The sequence below is a fragment of the Nansenia antarctica genome, assembly GCF_963989245.1.
Source record: "Nansenia antarctica genome assembly, chromosome: 16".
NCBI lineage: Eukaryota > Metazoa > Chordata > Actinopteri > Argentiniformes > Microstomatidae > Nansenia > Nansenia antarctica.
Genome location: NC_137686.1, coordinates 16442894 through 16458622, shown reverse-complemented (window position 1 = coordinate 16458622; position 15729 = coordinate 16442894). Strand labels below are relative to the sequence as shown.

The 15729-nt window shown below is 45.8% G+C and overlaps 3 protein-coding genes across 4 annotated transcripts; 1 reads left to right on the top strand and 2 right to left on the bottom strand.

Annotated features, from left to right (window-relative positions):
- Positions 1 to 89: 89 nt before the first annotated feature.
- Positions 90 to 2457, bottom strand: dnaaf6 (dynein axonemal assembly factor 6; the record flags this gene model as incomplete). Its single annotated transcript, XM_080546918.1, has 6 exons — positions 90 to 219; positions 430 to 515; positions 773 to 869; positions 1092 to 1188; positions 1288 to 1357; positions 2443 to 2457. The coding sequence occupies 6 exons, from the start codon at positions 2455 to 2457 to the stop codon at positions 90 to 92; spliced, it is 495 nt and encodes a 164-aa protein (XP_080403044.1).
- A 438-nt stretch (positions 2458 to 2895) lies between these two features.
- Positions 2896 to 5599, bottom strand: eif3f (eukaryotic translation initiation factor 3, subunit F). The gene is made up of 8 exons (XM_080546497.1): positions 5484 to 5599; positions 5072 to 5142; positions 4806 to 4885; positions 4456 to 4593; positions 4257 to 4348; positions 3762 to 3898; positions 3395 to 3508; positions 2896 to 3074 (listed from the first exon to the last, which is right to left on the bottom strand). Exons 1-8 carry the CDS (start codon positions 5593 to 5595, stop codon positions 2997 to 2999), a joined length of 822 nt encoding a protein of 273 aa, XP_080402623.1. The 5' UTR covers positions 5596 to 5599; the 3' UTR covers positions 2896 to 2996.
- Positions 5600 to 8162: 2563 nt separating this feature from the next.
- On the top strand, positions 8163 to 15417 carry kcnj9 (potassium inwardly rectifying channel subfamily J member 9; the record flags this gene model as incomplete). 2 transcript variants are annotated; one of them, XM_080546493.1, is made up of 7 exons in its annotated part: positions 8163 to 8448; positions 9405 to 9621; positions 9890 to 10091; positions 12373 to 12565; positions 13573 to 13770; positions 14921 to 15051; positions 15133 to 15417. In XM_080546493.1, the coding sequence occupies 7 exons, from the start codon at positions 8163 to 8165 to the stop codon at positions 15415 to 15417; spliced, it is 1512 nt and encodes a 503-aa protein (XP_080402619.1). The 2 variants fall into 2 exon arrangements, with proteins under 2 accessions (XP_080402619.1, XP_080402620.1); XM_080546494.1 differs by having other exon boundaries at positions 8163 to 8452; positions 9412 to 9621.
- Between the last annotated feature and the right edge of the window lie 312 nt (positions 15418 to 15729).

Genomic DNA, 15729 nt, shown 5'->3' with positions numbered 1-15729 from the left:
GGTGAGTTGAACAATGCTGTGTAGTGAGCACCCTGTATTGTTAGTGAGTATTCAAGAACCCTATACAGTATATACTGTGTGTCTCTCTCTCACTGCAGGTTGATGCAGTCCATGGGGCGGTTCATAGGTAGCGTGACCTCGAGCTCCTCTCTCTCGCTGTAGAACTGGGCCTTTCCCTCTAGGCTGTGGACAGGGTGCGGAAGATGTAGGCCAAGTTTACTGCGGAGAGCAGAGGAGGGGTATACTTAGTCAAATAGATGTTGGCAGAGGGAGGGACGGAGGGGGAGAGAGAGATGAGATGAGAGGTGAGATGAGAGGTGGCGATAGCAGGGGCAATAGGTACAGAAAAAGGAGCAGGAGAGGTGGTCAAGAAGTGATGGAAGATCATTTTGCGGGGGTTTGCAGGGAACATTCTAAAAGGAATCTTACAATTTTGGTGTCCGCAGATCAAGGAATTTCTCCTTGACATCCAGGACGACATCGGTTGTTTTGGTTTCTGGCAGTTTGATTTTCACCTGAGAAGTGAAAGTTAACACTATTGAATGAGAAATGATCTACCATTCAGATTGATATGACTGATGTATACACACCAGGGGAGGCTGGTGGAGGTAGAAATCGGAGGACGGGCTCATTGTGATGCATGGAATGGGATGAGGAATTGTATCAAACACATTCTGTTCCATGCATTACAATGAGCCTGTCCTCCGATTTTTACCTCCACCAGCCTCCCCTGATACACACAGTATTGTAGTGGCCGTGGCTCCATAGTTACCAGCATGCTGTCACAGCACATGGAGGAGGGGTCTTTTCTGCTCAACCCCAGAAACATGTCCTCCGTCCCCACACTCTGTTTCAACACTATTTCATACCTGCACACACACACACACACACACACACGCACACGCACACACACACACACACACACACACACACACACACACACACACACACACACACACACACACACACACACAGTTAGTTAGTTAGTTAGTTAGTTACTACAAAAGTATACATGGCAACAGGAAAAGTGAGATGTGAGTGGTAGTTTACTCAGTGTTCTGAAATGAATCTGGACAACATGATTAACTTACTCAGGCTGGGGCCTTGGGTCAGTGAGGTCATCATACTGCGACCCCTCTGCCACCTCCTCCTCGCTCCAGATGTCCTTACTGCACTTCTTGATGTAGGCTGTTGTAACTAAACATACAGACTATTTATTAGCTACTGAACAGCAAAACCAACAATGCGAAGCCACCCTCATGCACAAGTAGGCCATTACATTAGTACCTTCTTTGTTGGCTGTAGGTGAAGGGGAGCCAATATGTCCAGGGCCCATAACAGCAGTAGGTTTCACATTCTGTTCAGGAATTGTCAAAATACAACGTCAAACTCACTTACTACATACACCCATAATAATAGTACAACTTTCAACGAGGCAAAACTGATAGAATAGTTGCTGATGTAAACAACATTTCGTGAGCTTAGAATGATAAGGTTCTATCTCCGTTTAGGGCAGTTCAGAGATATTGAGCGTCAAAGTTTTTACATTCCATTATGTTTTGTGAGATGGAACCTTTGTATTTTATGAATTACTAACTCAAAAATGTCAACATTAAAAAAAAATAACACCACACAGGCATTAATAAACACCTAATGGATCAGATTATGTAAAAAACTCAATTTTGACAAAAATGGAGATAGAACCTTATAATTCTAACGTCACGAGTAGCCTACACAATCATGGATCTGCTGGCTAAGCCTTACTTTACTATACTCTTCATCGTCGTCATCCTGGGTTGATAACAAGGCAGAGAGAGCTCGTAGATTCTGTAAGGATGACATTCCTTCCATCATTCTGAAGAAGCTTAGCTTGGCACCCCACCTGCGTGAGCTAGCTAGATCTATTCTATACAGTCAGCAAGCCAAGTTACCAAACAGTAGGACTTGACTTTATGAGCTATACTTTTATATAACGTATACCTAAATAGAGATGTTTCAGTCTCAGGCTAATCAACTTTGTCATAACAAATATCGGCCTAGCTAGCAAGCTAACAAGCTAACTTCACAGCAACATGCAAGTCCCCGAAGTGTTGCTGTCCGCTGTTACCAGGGAGACGCTCGGCTTTCAGATGCCATGGAAACCACGTGGACGTCATCAATTTGGTGCGAAAGTAGGGAGTGTCAGAAACATTGTCAACAACAGGGCCAGGGATGACTTTCACATTCGTAGAAATATATCTTTCTACGCACTCAAAGAAAGCACCTCATAATAATAATAATAGTAATATGAGGTGATAATATACAATACGCTTTAAATAAGGCTGTCATAATAGTGTGTGGTCACAGATGTCTGCCATGTTAGTCACTTCATAATGCACAAAACATTCCATTATAAAAGTGTTTTAAAGCCGTCTGATTTTTGTCATAATATGTCTGACTGACCTTATAAACGACCATGACTATAATGGACTATAATGTAAAGGGTGTGCATTTTCCAGTATCATACACTCAACCACAGCTGGAAAATGTTGTATGATAGAAAACAACAGCTAGCTTAACATTTAAGAAAGCCTTATGGACTAGCGCTTAATTAGACCTCCCTTTCAGAGGCCATGCTATACGTGAGAACTCATCTACAGCTCCATTAAGATTCTTGCATGTATCCTTTGTGACAGTCCCCATAGGGAACAGAGCTCACTGAAGCAAATCCATATCTGACCTTTAGTCTCCGTGACCCCTCCCGTTCAATGCCTTAACACAAGGCATGCATAGCTCTATTCAGCTCAACATGACATATGGAGAGCAACAATGATTTATACATGCTTGTTACAAAAAAAACAACAACAAAAAACAACAGCATTTGTTCATGATATGAAAACAGTCACACCAAGCATGTATGTATGTATAACTCCTTTTATTTATTTGAGTCAAAGTAGTATACAAAACAAATTAAATATCAATCGCTCCCAAAAAAAACTATCCCGGTCCGTTACAGCTCAGAGCACCACCAGCTTCTCATTGAGGGCAATCTGTGCTTGTGTGAGGTTGGACAGATAGGTCACCATCAACAGGTCCTATAGAGGGAGAGAGAGAGAGAGAGAGAGAGCATTAATTAACACAAATACAATGAAAGGAGAACATCCTATACACTTTTTTCACGGGGTAGAGGTGAGTGAATGTAGTGAAATGAAAATGGTAGAAACTGAACAGAAGACAGGGCGCGCGCGCACCCACACACGCGCACCCACACACGCCTAACAAGGTATCACCAAGAAGACAATGTAGTCTACATTTTCACTGGAACCCTTATAAATCAATGACACGACTCCACAGGATCTGCCACGCAAGATTTATGGTTGGCCAACTACATCCTCGACGCTGAGGAGACACTCACGTTGATGTTGGAGTTGAGCATGGTCTCAAAGTCCTCCGCCGTGATCTTGGGAACCTTGTTCACCAGGTCCATCAGGTAACGGCCCACGCTGTTGTCTGCCGTGACCTTACCAGACTGGGAGACAGGGAACACAGCGTGCTTAGCCGCGCCACCTACTTTACTGCATAACAACAGTCTGTGTGTACAGGTATTATAAAACAGGCTTTAACCAGCACAGCTGGCAGCAATAGGAACACGAGACACAAAGGGCATTGGATGCAGAGCAGAGGAACATCGTGTTGTACCGTCACCCAACAGAAGGACTAATCAAGTGATGTTGTCAAATGCGTCCGAGCGCCGCTACCGTCTTCAACCTCCCAGTACTCACCAGCACGTCCTCGATGTAGGACAACACTGTGGTCAGCATGTTCTGTACCCGAGAAGCTGACGTGCCCACCTGGGCCAGGTCAGAGGTCAGGCCGTTGGCACAGTTGGGTGCGTCACGTGTCCTCTGGAGAAGGTCCACTGAAATGATAAAGGTCACCGTCCGAACGATAAAGGTCGTCGTAACAATGGGCCGATACATTAGGAGGATGGGCCGTAGATTATGAGCTATGCTGGAATAATGTGTTGGATGCATTGTTCTGGTTTTGCAGGGTCAGCTCATGTAAGCCTTGTTCCTGCAATGTCGTTGTCTGTGGGCGAATTATTGACAGTGATGGCCTACATCTTTCTCAGCCACTGTCAGTATCATTGCTGTGGGCATTAGGCTTTGTTTAACTAAAACCCACAGCTCTCATCGTGGGTTCGTAAACAATTGGCTGTGGGCGGCCCTCTTGTATTGAGAGGTAGAAAAAAAAGAAAGAAAAAATTAGGTTCTTACCGCCTATCCTCTCTGTGTCGTAATAGACATACTTCACACTCAGGGGGGTGAACATCACACCAACGGTCTTTCCTGGCACACCCATCTGAGCACTGTCATGGAAAAAAATAACATAGTGTCAAACAATGGCTCTTCAGTACACAAATAAAGGGCATGAATGACAGAGAGGGACACACACAGCAGGAGAGAGACTGGTCACCTGACGTAAGCACGGACGTTCATCTTGCCACTCTGCAGCGCTGTGTCCAGCGTCAGGTGGATGGGGTTGGTGGCCTCACGGCTGTAGTACTCATGAATCAACACAGAATGCTCTGTGATGTCAAAGCCTGTGGCATACCTGTTATCAAGAAGGGGATTTTGTTACACTTCAGAGGAACTGGTTTAATTTCAAATCAAACTTGATTCCATACAATTCGGATTACACTAAATATGGATTTCATGGGTTGTGTATGTCCACACTAGCATACCGCTTAGCGTGAAGCAAGCATTGGCCAGGCATTCTGAATGGTTTTATATCTCTGATTGGTCAAGACTTAAAGGTATGCTGACCATCCGATGATGACTTCACTGGGTGACACCCTCTTGTGGAGATCGTACATGTTCTTGGCGAACTCCATATCCACAGCAACCTTTCATCACACAGAAAGATACATGTCAATTTGACCTGTAGTGCTGTCATTTGAAAATATCATACATATTATATATATATACATCACTAGACTGCCAAAAACCGAGATATAGAATTTGGTGAAAGTATCAAACAGGTTATTATTATGATAGTAACAACATATCAAAGCATCTGTTAAGATCCTCACCTCATCCTCCGACTCGTTGTGGGGGACTGAGAAGCAGTTGGTGACCTCAACAGAGTGCTTCTCGATGGTACCTGGAAACGAAAGTAGTATTGTAATAAAGCAATCATCATTGCACAGATACAACTCTTATAAACAGTTAATCAACTGTCAGACCAGCAGTACCAATTGAGGGGGGAAAAAACGTGTCAAACAGTTAAACGATCACAGCTCTGGCTGATTATGTTAGTCGTGAGGATGTGAAACGGACTGTTGTTCAGCCTGATGCGATCTCAGCTAAATTAGCTTGTAAAGGAGCTTCAGTGGAGCTGAGCATGCTAACTAGCCTAGCCACCCATGCGCATCTTCGCAGAGGCGCGATTTCTTTGTCACCGCCAACCTTCTCTCGATTAAATTGAGGAATAGTTTTTGTTACCCAGCAAGGTTCCGATCACCCGACTCGCTCCCTCGTTCCTTCGCTCGTAAGAGTCGCCGATGGAGGCGAGGACCACAGGGTGGATTTTCACCACTGGACCGTACACCGACATCTTGGAAAAGGAAAGCTTCTTGTTCGAGTCCGTTTGTTGATGAACGTCGGCGAGTGAGAGATGTCTAGCGCCCCCCTCAGCATCGGAGTGAAGTGGCCAGTACACGTAGTGCGGGGCAAGTCTGTCTGTGACCAATGTTAATCGTGACGTTAGAATTATAAGGTTCTATCTCCATTTTTGTCAAAATTGATCCATTAGGTGTTTATTAATGCCTGTGTGGTGTTATTTTAAAAATGTTGACATTTTTGAGTTAGTAATTCATAAAATACAAAGGTTCCATCTCACAAAACATAATGGAATGTAAAAACTTTGACGCTCAATATCTCTGAACTGCCCTAAACGGAGATAGAACCTTATAATTCTAAGCTCACGCAATGTTAATGGTTAGTTACGTAAACACAGCAGCAGCTAGATATCCCTAACTAACCACATAGGTTCTGAAAGTGGTGGATACATGTTATTACATCGGTTGTGATTATCCGTTTTAATGTAGACTATCATTTGATTGCAGTCCAACAGGAAATGTTGATGAATTGATTTATCTCTAAAACTTCCTTCATGGGAAATTAGGAACGATCGCCTGTTTGTCCCATCTTTTACATGTGTTTTTCTTTGTTCCTTGACCTTATAAAGACCATTCATTCATTTTCATTCTTATCTATACTTCCTTCCACGACTTAATTAGGATTGCCTGTGTGTGTCCCATCTTTACACCTTTCCCCCCCCCCCTACACTTTTTAGACAGATTGCCCACAAACTGCAGCCCTCCGCAAATCTTGAATAGGCAAATTTTCTCCATTGCCTATCCTCATAAATAGAAATAGGTGTCAGCGCTCTTCACTGTCATGGTAATTGTAATAGCGGTTTCATCAGAATAGATAGTGGATGACGATGACAGCATCCTCTCCTCGGCCAGTGTCGCTCCTCTGACACCTGCGCAGCTGCCGGTGATCCGCTCCATCAGATCCAGCAGAACGAGGGTGTTTTGCAGACCAGACGCACTTAGCGGCTCTCGGATTTTCCATTTCCACCATCTTAAAACTCTGAAAGAAAAAACTTGAAAAGATACAGTAGTATAACCATGTGTGTTTATAGACCTATAATATAAGCGGTTTCTGTTTTTTTTTTTCTGTTTTTTACAACTGGAAAAACAGACCGGCTGTCTCCTGCATGTCGCCTTTTGTTTCCTGAAGAGGAGAGGACAGTGTACTGCTGATGCTGCATCGAGCGCCCACCCGATCTGAGTCCTCCTGGTAAACATACAAATGGACCGGATTGAATCCGAATCGCCCACCGTCGAGGTTCGCTCTTGACTTGGACCTAAACTGCAGCGAGAAGCACCTCATGAATAAAAGGCGATCGTCTGGCTAAATAAGATAAAGGGGGGAAAACCGTCTACATGCAGGGTGAGAAAGAGAAGTGGCTATAAATCACAGGTGAGAAGAGCAGTTATTTTTCTTATTTTAGAGAGATATAGTGTTGGTGTATTAATGATCGATCGCATAATAACGTGTAATGCGTCATCTTGAATAGCCAGCATCATAGTCCATCACCGTTATGAACTCCAGGTAGATTTTTTTTTTCTTTTATCACCGTAGGCTACACCGGACTCCATTTTACAGTGCAAGCTGTACTTATTCCTTTTGGGGTGAAACCATTTGCTATTTGCTCATGTGTATAATTACATCATTTTCCCAAAAACGAAAAGATACCGTACACATGTCATCTCAGTTGCCTATAACTTTGCCCATGACATAAGAACATGCGCAGGGTTGTCAGACAGACACGCACACACACACACACACACACACACACACACACACACACGCACACACACACACACACACACACACACACACACACACACACACACACACACACACACACACACACACACACACACACACATCCACAGGCTGCGGTGTGCATGATGCATCATGCGTGTACCAGTCTGTAAGCTATATGGTCCTGGGCATACGTATGTCACATGCTCTCTTGGACCAGATTTAGAAGTACTGGTAGCCTACATCTCTCATCCTGCCACATATCCCTTCACAGGCACAGGACACATATGGTTACCCTGTCCTCTGATGGTGGGGTTATTCAATTCTTCACTCAGCCATCCTTGTGTAAAAACATTACCCATTCCATTAATATAGATTAGATGGATTGAAGTCAATGGGATTGGTTAAGAAGAGTGCATCAGGGACCAAAAGAGTGTTATTAGCTCTATCAAATAAAGATTCTTAACCTTAGCCCAACATATACACTGAATACTTCTATGGCGTCAACACATCTAAATATAGGACAACAATAATATGAAGGAGGATTAGTGTGAATAGCTATTTACAGGGGTACATGATCGACGAGTAAGAAATTTACAGTTACCTACACTCAATTCAATGGTGTTACTTTCTCATTTTTTTTGTTTCTCTATTCCAGGACCGGAACTAAAGGAAACAAATGAAACAGTCAATACCCATTGGACAGGGTCTGCCATAGACGTCATCAAGAACAAACACACACACACACACGCACACGCGCACACGCACTCGCACACATTCCCGATGGCGCTTGAGAATTCTGTCTTCACCTCGCGCCCAGACTCCCTATCTTTCCCCGTCTCTGAGAAAGGGGAGGGACCAGTGGAGGAGGACACTGAGGTGACGTCCGCCAGAGTGTTTGACGTATCAGAAGAACTGGGACACGTAATCACCACAGAGTCCGCCCCGCCACCCAAGGCCACCACTAACAGATCGTTTCAGTCCAAGCTCGCAGAGAGGGTGCTGAATCAAGACCAGCCCAATAAGAACCCTCGGGTGGCAGAGAAGGAGAGGGGAAGGTTTGCCTGGAGTGAGTGTCGCCAGCGAGTCTCTGCAAAACAAGGCGCTTAATTGCCTTGAGAAGTTGTTGATGCCAAGACAGTGTGCCCCTGTCTAGTGTGTGTGTACGAGTGTGTGTATATATGTCTTTGTGTGTGTGTGTGTGTGTGTGCGTGTGTATGTATGTCTGTCTGTGTGTGTGTGTGTGTGTGTGTGTGTGTGTGTGTGCATGAGAGAGACTGATTACCGTGCTCAGTTTTATCTGTGAACTGTGTCGAGAGAGAAAGAGGTTGTGTATCTGTTGTGAGGTTCTGTGTCTTGTGAATAATTGAGTCTTGACAGTGTTTAGCCAGACTCTCTGGAGACAGCAACTAATTGACTATGGCTTTACATTTTCTCTCCCTCCTCCACACTCATACATTGTGTATTGACCGAACATGTGGACTTCCTTCCCTATCCCCTTGCCATGGTTACGCTCCCCCCCCCCCCCCCCCGTCTCTAACTACTGCTACGGCTGCTACTCCGGTTTCCCCCTCAGTGATTCTGACAGTCTCACAACCCCCACCTTTCGTCCTATTTCTCATTGTTGTTCGACTCTCATCCTACTGTCTTTTTTTCTCATCCTCTGTCATTCTCCCCGCCTCTTCTTCATCTCTCTCTCCCCCCCCAACATCTTCTGTTCATTTGCTTTTTTTCCTTTGTCTTAATTCACCCTATTCATCCCTCTCTTGGCCTCACTGTTGACCGGTTTGTCACGAGTCCCTGCTCTTCTCCTTTTATAACTCCCTGTATTCCCCTCCACTCCTCTCTTCCTCCCCTCTCCTCTCCTCCACCCCCCTCTTCTCCTCTCTTCCTCCCTCTATCCCTTCCTCCCCTCCCCCCCCCCCCTATTCTCCTCTCTTCCTCCCTCTATCCCTTCCTCCCCTCTCCTCCCCACCCCCTACTCTCTCTCCCCCCCCCCCCCCCCCCCTCCTCTCCTCTCCCCAGCCCGTAGCCGCAAGCGTAAGCGTCAGCGCTATGTGGAGAAGAACGGCCGCTGTAACGTATCTCACGGGAACATGAGAGAGACGTACCGCTACCTGACGGACATCTTCACCACGCTGGTGGACCTCAACTGGCGATGCTCCCTCTTCGTCTTCGTCATGGCCTACGCCACCACCTGGCTCTTTTTCGGGGCCATCTGGTACCTGATCGCCTACCTCAGGTGCGAGACGGGGAAGGCACGGGGAAGATCAAGTGCATCATGGGATAGGAAAACTTGGTGTAATTGTCGGTTGAGGTTCAGATAATTGCGCCCGAAATGATGGATTCAGATTCTCTAGAGGAAGTATATTAGTGCATGGATTTAGTGGCATCAACATATGTGCTATATGCATAGAATATCAACATTCACACACCCCTCCTCCCTTCCTCTCCCCCTCTTCCCTCTATCTTTCTCTCTCCTTCTGCTCCCCCTCCCTCTCTCACACCAGAGGGGATCTGGACCATCTGGAGGATGAGACCTGGACTCCGTGTGTAAACAACGTCAACGGCTTCATCTCGGCCTTCCTCTTCTCCATCGAGACGGAGACCACCATTGGCTACGGCCACCGCGTCATCACGGACCAGTGTCCTGTGGGAACCATGCTCTTGCTTCTCCAGGCCATACTGGGATCGATGGTCAACGCCTTCATGGTGAGACTCAGGCTCCAATTCGATCAATTTCCGGACAGAGGGTTTCCAGAAAATAATCAATAATATGATTTATGTTTATGCGTCAGGAAAAAGCAATGGGCTGGCACTCCATTCTTATATTCCAACATAATATATTGGCTCAGTCGATGTTCTTGTTCTCACCGCCAGGTAATTTAGCCTCTTTTTGGACATCTCTCTCTCTCTCTCTCTCTTTCTCACTCTCTGCGCCTCAGCTCCCTGTCACATGGAGTAGTGAGGTAGTGGTGGCCTGGCCTAGTGGATAGTGAGTTGGACTGGTGATTAGAAGGTCATGAGAAGGTCTTGAGTAAGGCACTTAGCCCTAACGCTACAAACACACAACGCCAATGTCTACCTCAGCAGCGCGTGTGTGTGGCGGAACTGCTGCAGCTTTCATGCTTGAGGCTTCCATATTGCTACTGCCAGCCCTATCTTTGTACATTGAGTTTGCCTTTGATAATGGCCATCAATAATATATTGTTTCATTTCACTTCATTATAAATTGTTCTGGGTTCAGTCTCTGCTGTCATCCATCCTTAATGAGCGGTTAGAAAAGTGAAATGGTTATAGCCAGTAAGCAGTCACATTGTTTTTGTTTACCCTCGAGAGATGGACTTGTTTAGACGTGTCTCGACTTGTCATAGAATTTGTTTACACGGTTCTAATTTAGTTAGTTAGTTAGTCCTCTTCACCCCGTTGAGGGGCATAGGGCGTCTACCAGAGCTCTCCATCTCACTCTCTTTTGGGCCTGGGCCTTTGTTTCTTGCCAGCTCACCCCGATGTTCTTCAGGTCTTGGAGTGTGGAACGTCTCCAGGTGTTTTTCGGCCTTCCAACTTTCCTCTTCCCCTGCGGGTTGTAGTCCAAGGCCTGTCTAGTGATGTTGTTGGAGATCAGCAGTACACCATTGGAAATACTGAAGGTCAACTGTGGGAGGATCTCGAAGGGTGAAATAACCAGAGCCATCAAAAAGATGAAGGCTGGAAAAGCACCAGGAGTTGATAACATCCCCCCTGATATTCTGAAAGCCGATCCCAAAGCATCCACAGAGGTTCTATACCCCCTCCTCAACAAGATCTGGGATACAGAGACAACCCCGATAGAATGGAAAACGGGCTTAATGGTCACCATTCCAAAAAGAGGAAACCTTAGCGAATGCAACAACTGGAGAGGCATAATGCTTCTGTCCACCCCTAGCAAGGTTCTCTGTAGGATTATCTTAGATAGGATACAAGCAGCCTTGGATGACCAGTTGAGGAAGGAGCAAGCAGGTTTTAGGAAGGATAAGTCATGCACAGACCACATTGCTACCCTGCGAATCATCATAGAACAGTGTGTTGAGTGGCAAAGCGCACTTTATATAAACTTTGTTGACTTCGAAAAAGCCTTCGATAGCCTGGATAGGGAAGTGTTGTGGAAGCTCCTAGGTCACTATGGCCTAAAAACACAGCAAAACACAAGTAGCCTTCAATATACTCAGGCCCATCTGGCTGTCCAAGCAACTCTCCAACAACACAAAGCTACGGATCTTCAATACCAATGTGAAGACTGTCCTGCTCTACGGCTCTGAAACGTGGAGGACCACTGAGGGCCTCACAAGCAAGATCCAGGTGTTTGTCAACAAATGCCTGCGGTACATCCTCAAGCTGTGGTGGCCCATCAGAATCACAAATGAAGAGCTGTGGAGAATAACAAACCAGGACAGCATAGCTACCACCATCAAAAGGAGAAAGTGGAGCTGGATAGGGCACACCCTTAGGCAGGACTCCAACAACATCACTAGACAGGTTCTAATTTAGTTGTATTTATATTTTTTTAAACTGCAATGTCCACACTTCTTTTTCACTTACACTAAAACTGCACATTTTAGAGTGGCCTTTTATTGTGAACAGCCTACGGCACACCTGTGCAATAATCATGCTGTTGCAAGTTGGATGGATTATCTCGGCAAAGGAGAAGTGCGAGGAGAAGTTGAGATGCGTGTCTCATATGTGCTGTGTGGCTGCTCTAACCCGTTAACATGGGTGCCGAAATGAAACGCACACGCACTACTGAGGTTGTAACTTATTGGCAAATGAGGAGACTTTCAAAACAACTAGAAAGATTTGGCTTACGGAGACGCTCAGGCCAGACAATGAATGAAAAGAACACAGGGAACTGGGATGAGTTGAAAACAACATAGCCAGGTTACAGCTATGACAAGGCAATATTTGGCTCTTCAATGCTTCTCTCTCTCTCTCTCTCTCTCTCTCTCTCTGTGTTTAGGTGGGCTGTATGTTTGTGAAGATCTCCCAGCCCAACAAGCGAGCAGAGACGCTGGTGTTCTCCAAGCACGCCGTGATCTCCCTGAGGGATGACAAGATGTGTCTGATGTTCCGTGTGGGAGACCTGCGCAGCTCCCACATCGTAGGAGCCAACATGAGGGCCAAACTCATCAAGTCCAAACAGACCCAGGAAGGTGAGACACAGATACACCAGGTGGAGGCCGGCCGAGGCAGACATCAGAGGACGGGCTCATTGTAATGCATGGAATGGGATGGAATGAGGAATGGTATCAAACAGGTGTTCAATTGTATCAAACGCCATTCCTCATTCCATTCCATGCATTACAATGAGCTGTCCTCCGATATCTAACTCCACCAGCCTCCCCTGAGATACACCCTAGACATCCATGTTTAGATAGTATGGAGCCTGTTCTAATTTAGGCTGTTGCAAATTAAACTACAGTTGTGTAAACCCCATAAACTCCTACGTACTTCTCTGTGACTACAGCACTTTTTCTTTTTGTGGGGCAAATCCACCAAAGGCGACGCTGTCACGCCACGTTGCGTCGCCCCCTTGTGGTTAATCGTAGGTGGGCGTATGTGTGGTGCTGGAATCATGGAGGCTTCGGAAGCGTCTTTTAGCCTGTGCAATCAAGTGTGTTGTTCAATCCGAGTTTGCATCCTTATAATATGTGGATACAATGTCGATTGAATTTATTTGATAATGGTAATTTGTTAGGGTTAGTATAATAAAATAAATGTAGAAATGTACTACAAATAAATAAATAGGGTGAATTGGGGCAGGTGCGCAAATATCATAGATCATATTTTATCTCAATTGTCATTTGTACGTAAGTACTTATTGATAACAAATTAAATATCTTTCCTGTCAGTTTTAGATTTTTGGATGGACAATATCTGTGTGTAAATACAATATCAATGCAAAGAGGCATAGTAGCCTACAGTTCGGGCTAAACAACCACTATGAACTTCTTTGTGTAGTAGGAACTACTCTGTGTAGGGTGAACTGAACCTATATTTCTCTAAGGGATCTCTGGGAACTAGACTGAAACCATTTTGCATTTACCTCATTGGTCATTGCGCCGAGAAATCCACACATTTCATCTCCTAAATCCTCATGTTATTTACCACCTCTTGTCTCCCCCCCCCCCCTTTTTCAACCTCCTCCCCCCATCCCCAGGTGAGTTCATCCCCCTGGACCAGACAGACATCAGCGTGGGCTTTGAGACAGGTGACGACCGCCTGTTCCTGGTGTCTCCCTTGGTGATCTCCCACGAGATCTCGCCGTCCTCACCCTTCTGGGACATGTCTCAGGGTCAGCTGGAGAAGGACGACTTTGAGATGGTGGTCATCCTGGAGGGGATGGTGGAGGCCACTGGTGAGTGAAGGGTTAATCATTGCATCTACTGTACGTTACCTGTTGGACTTAGTAGACACTCGACTCAGCAGACAGCCTTATCTAGAGGCACTTAGAGGCACAACATTTACATTTTCGGCATTTAGCAGACGCCTTATTTCAAAGCGACTTACAACAAATACATTTTACTAAGTAAGTGAATCATCTATCCACCAGTCTTAGTAGAAAAAAGTAATCTAAACTCAATCCAGGGGCCATTGTCAGTCATGATGCTAGAAGAAGGAAGATATATATATATACTGTATATAGATTTTTAATATGACACAGGAGAAACCATACAGGGGGGTAGTAGATGTCTCAGGAGAAACACTACAGGGCGGTAGTAGATGTCTCAGGAGAAACAGTACAGGAGGGTAGTAGATGTCTCAGGAGAAACAGTAGAGGAGGGTAGTAGATGTCTCAGGAGAAACCGTACAGGGGGGTAGTAGATGTCTCAGGAGAAACAGTACAGGGGGGTAGTAGATGTCTCAGGAGAAACCGTACAGGGGGGTAGTAGATGTCTCAGGAGAAACAGTACAGGGGGGTAGTAGATGTCTCAGGAGGGACAGTTAAGGTGTAGCCTAAAGTGCAGCTGACCTCTGCGAATCAGAAATGAATCTGTTGCTACCCAACTGTAGATTGTACTATTTCTGTCTTTGATCTGTGAGTTACTGCTCCTGAGCAAGACACCTTGCTTTAAAATGGATGTGGTTTCACTGCCCACTGCAAACATTGATCCAGCTTAAATGGTAAATGGACTGCACTAAAATAGCGCCTTTATCCAAAGCACTTTACAACGGCCTCTCATTCACCCATTCACACACACATTCACACACCAATGGCGGCAAGCTACCATGCAAGGCGCCGGCCCGCTCACTGGGGGCAATTTGGGGTTCAGTGTCTTGCCCAAGGACACTTCGACATGTGGCCAGCTGGGGCTCGAACCGACGATCTGCCAACCTTGCGATCACTAGACGGCGACTCTACCTCCTGCGCCACAGCCGCCCTTGCTTAGTCATCTTAGTAACCCCCTTTGGTGGTTAATGCGTTTTAACTGTGTGTGTGTGTGTGTGTGTGTGTGTGTGTGTGTGTGTGTGTGTGTGTGTGTGTGTGTGATTGTGTGATTGTGCAGGTATGACCTGCCAGGCGAGGAGCTCTTACCTGGCGGAGGAGGTGCAATGGGGTCACAGGTTCAGCCCTATGATGTCATTGGCCGAGGGGTTCTTTGATGTCGACTATGGTGCCTTTCATCACACCTTTGAGGTACAGTAAGAACATTATAAGTGACCTCAATGTTACCAGTGGGCCTGTTAACTGCAGCCTACACACCCCTCTCTTCCTTAGGTCGACACCCCCTCCTGCTCAGCGAAAGAGCTCTCATTAGCTGCGGCTCGAATGGAAGCTCATCTGTATTGGTCGATCTCCAGTAGGCTGGATGAAGAAAAATGGGAGGGAACCTCTCTAACTAACCAGTCAGGGAAGCCACTAGACAGCGGGTCTACCAATGGAAAAGGAGGGGTCGCGCCAAAGTTTATCGTTGGCAGCGAAGTCACTGGGATCGAAGAGCAATCAGGACCAGGAGAGTTGAATGGCAGTGTCACCACTGACCAATCAGAAACGGAGGCCTAAAGTAGAGAGTGCGCATCCAGCCAATAGGACGTCACACAACTACAGGATAGTTACTGTATATGGATATAGCATTGAAAAGCTTTCCCCAAGGGAGAAATGGGTGGTTTCATTCAGTTTGATTGCTACTTCGCTGCTCTGGTTGATTTACACTAGGCATGACCGATTTTGGGCCGGTTTCACAGGCATGGCTTAAGCCTAGTTCAGGGTTAAAATCACACGTGCAATGGAAAATCTCCATTGAGGATGCGTTTTCAGTCTAGGATTAGTCTTAATTTGCAATCTATGAAACCAGCCCTGTAACTGTCAATGCCA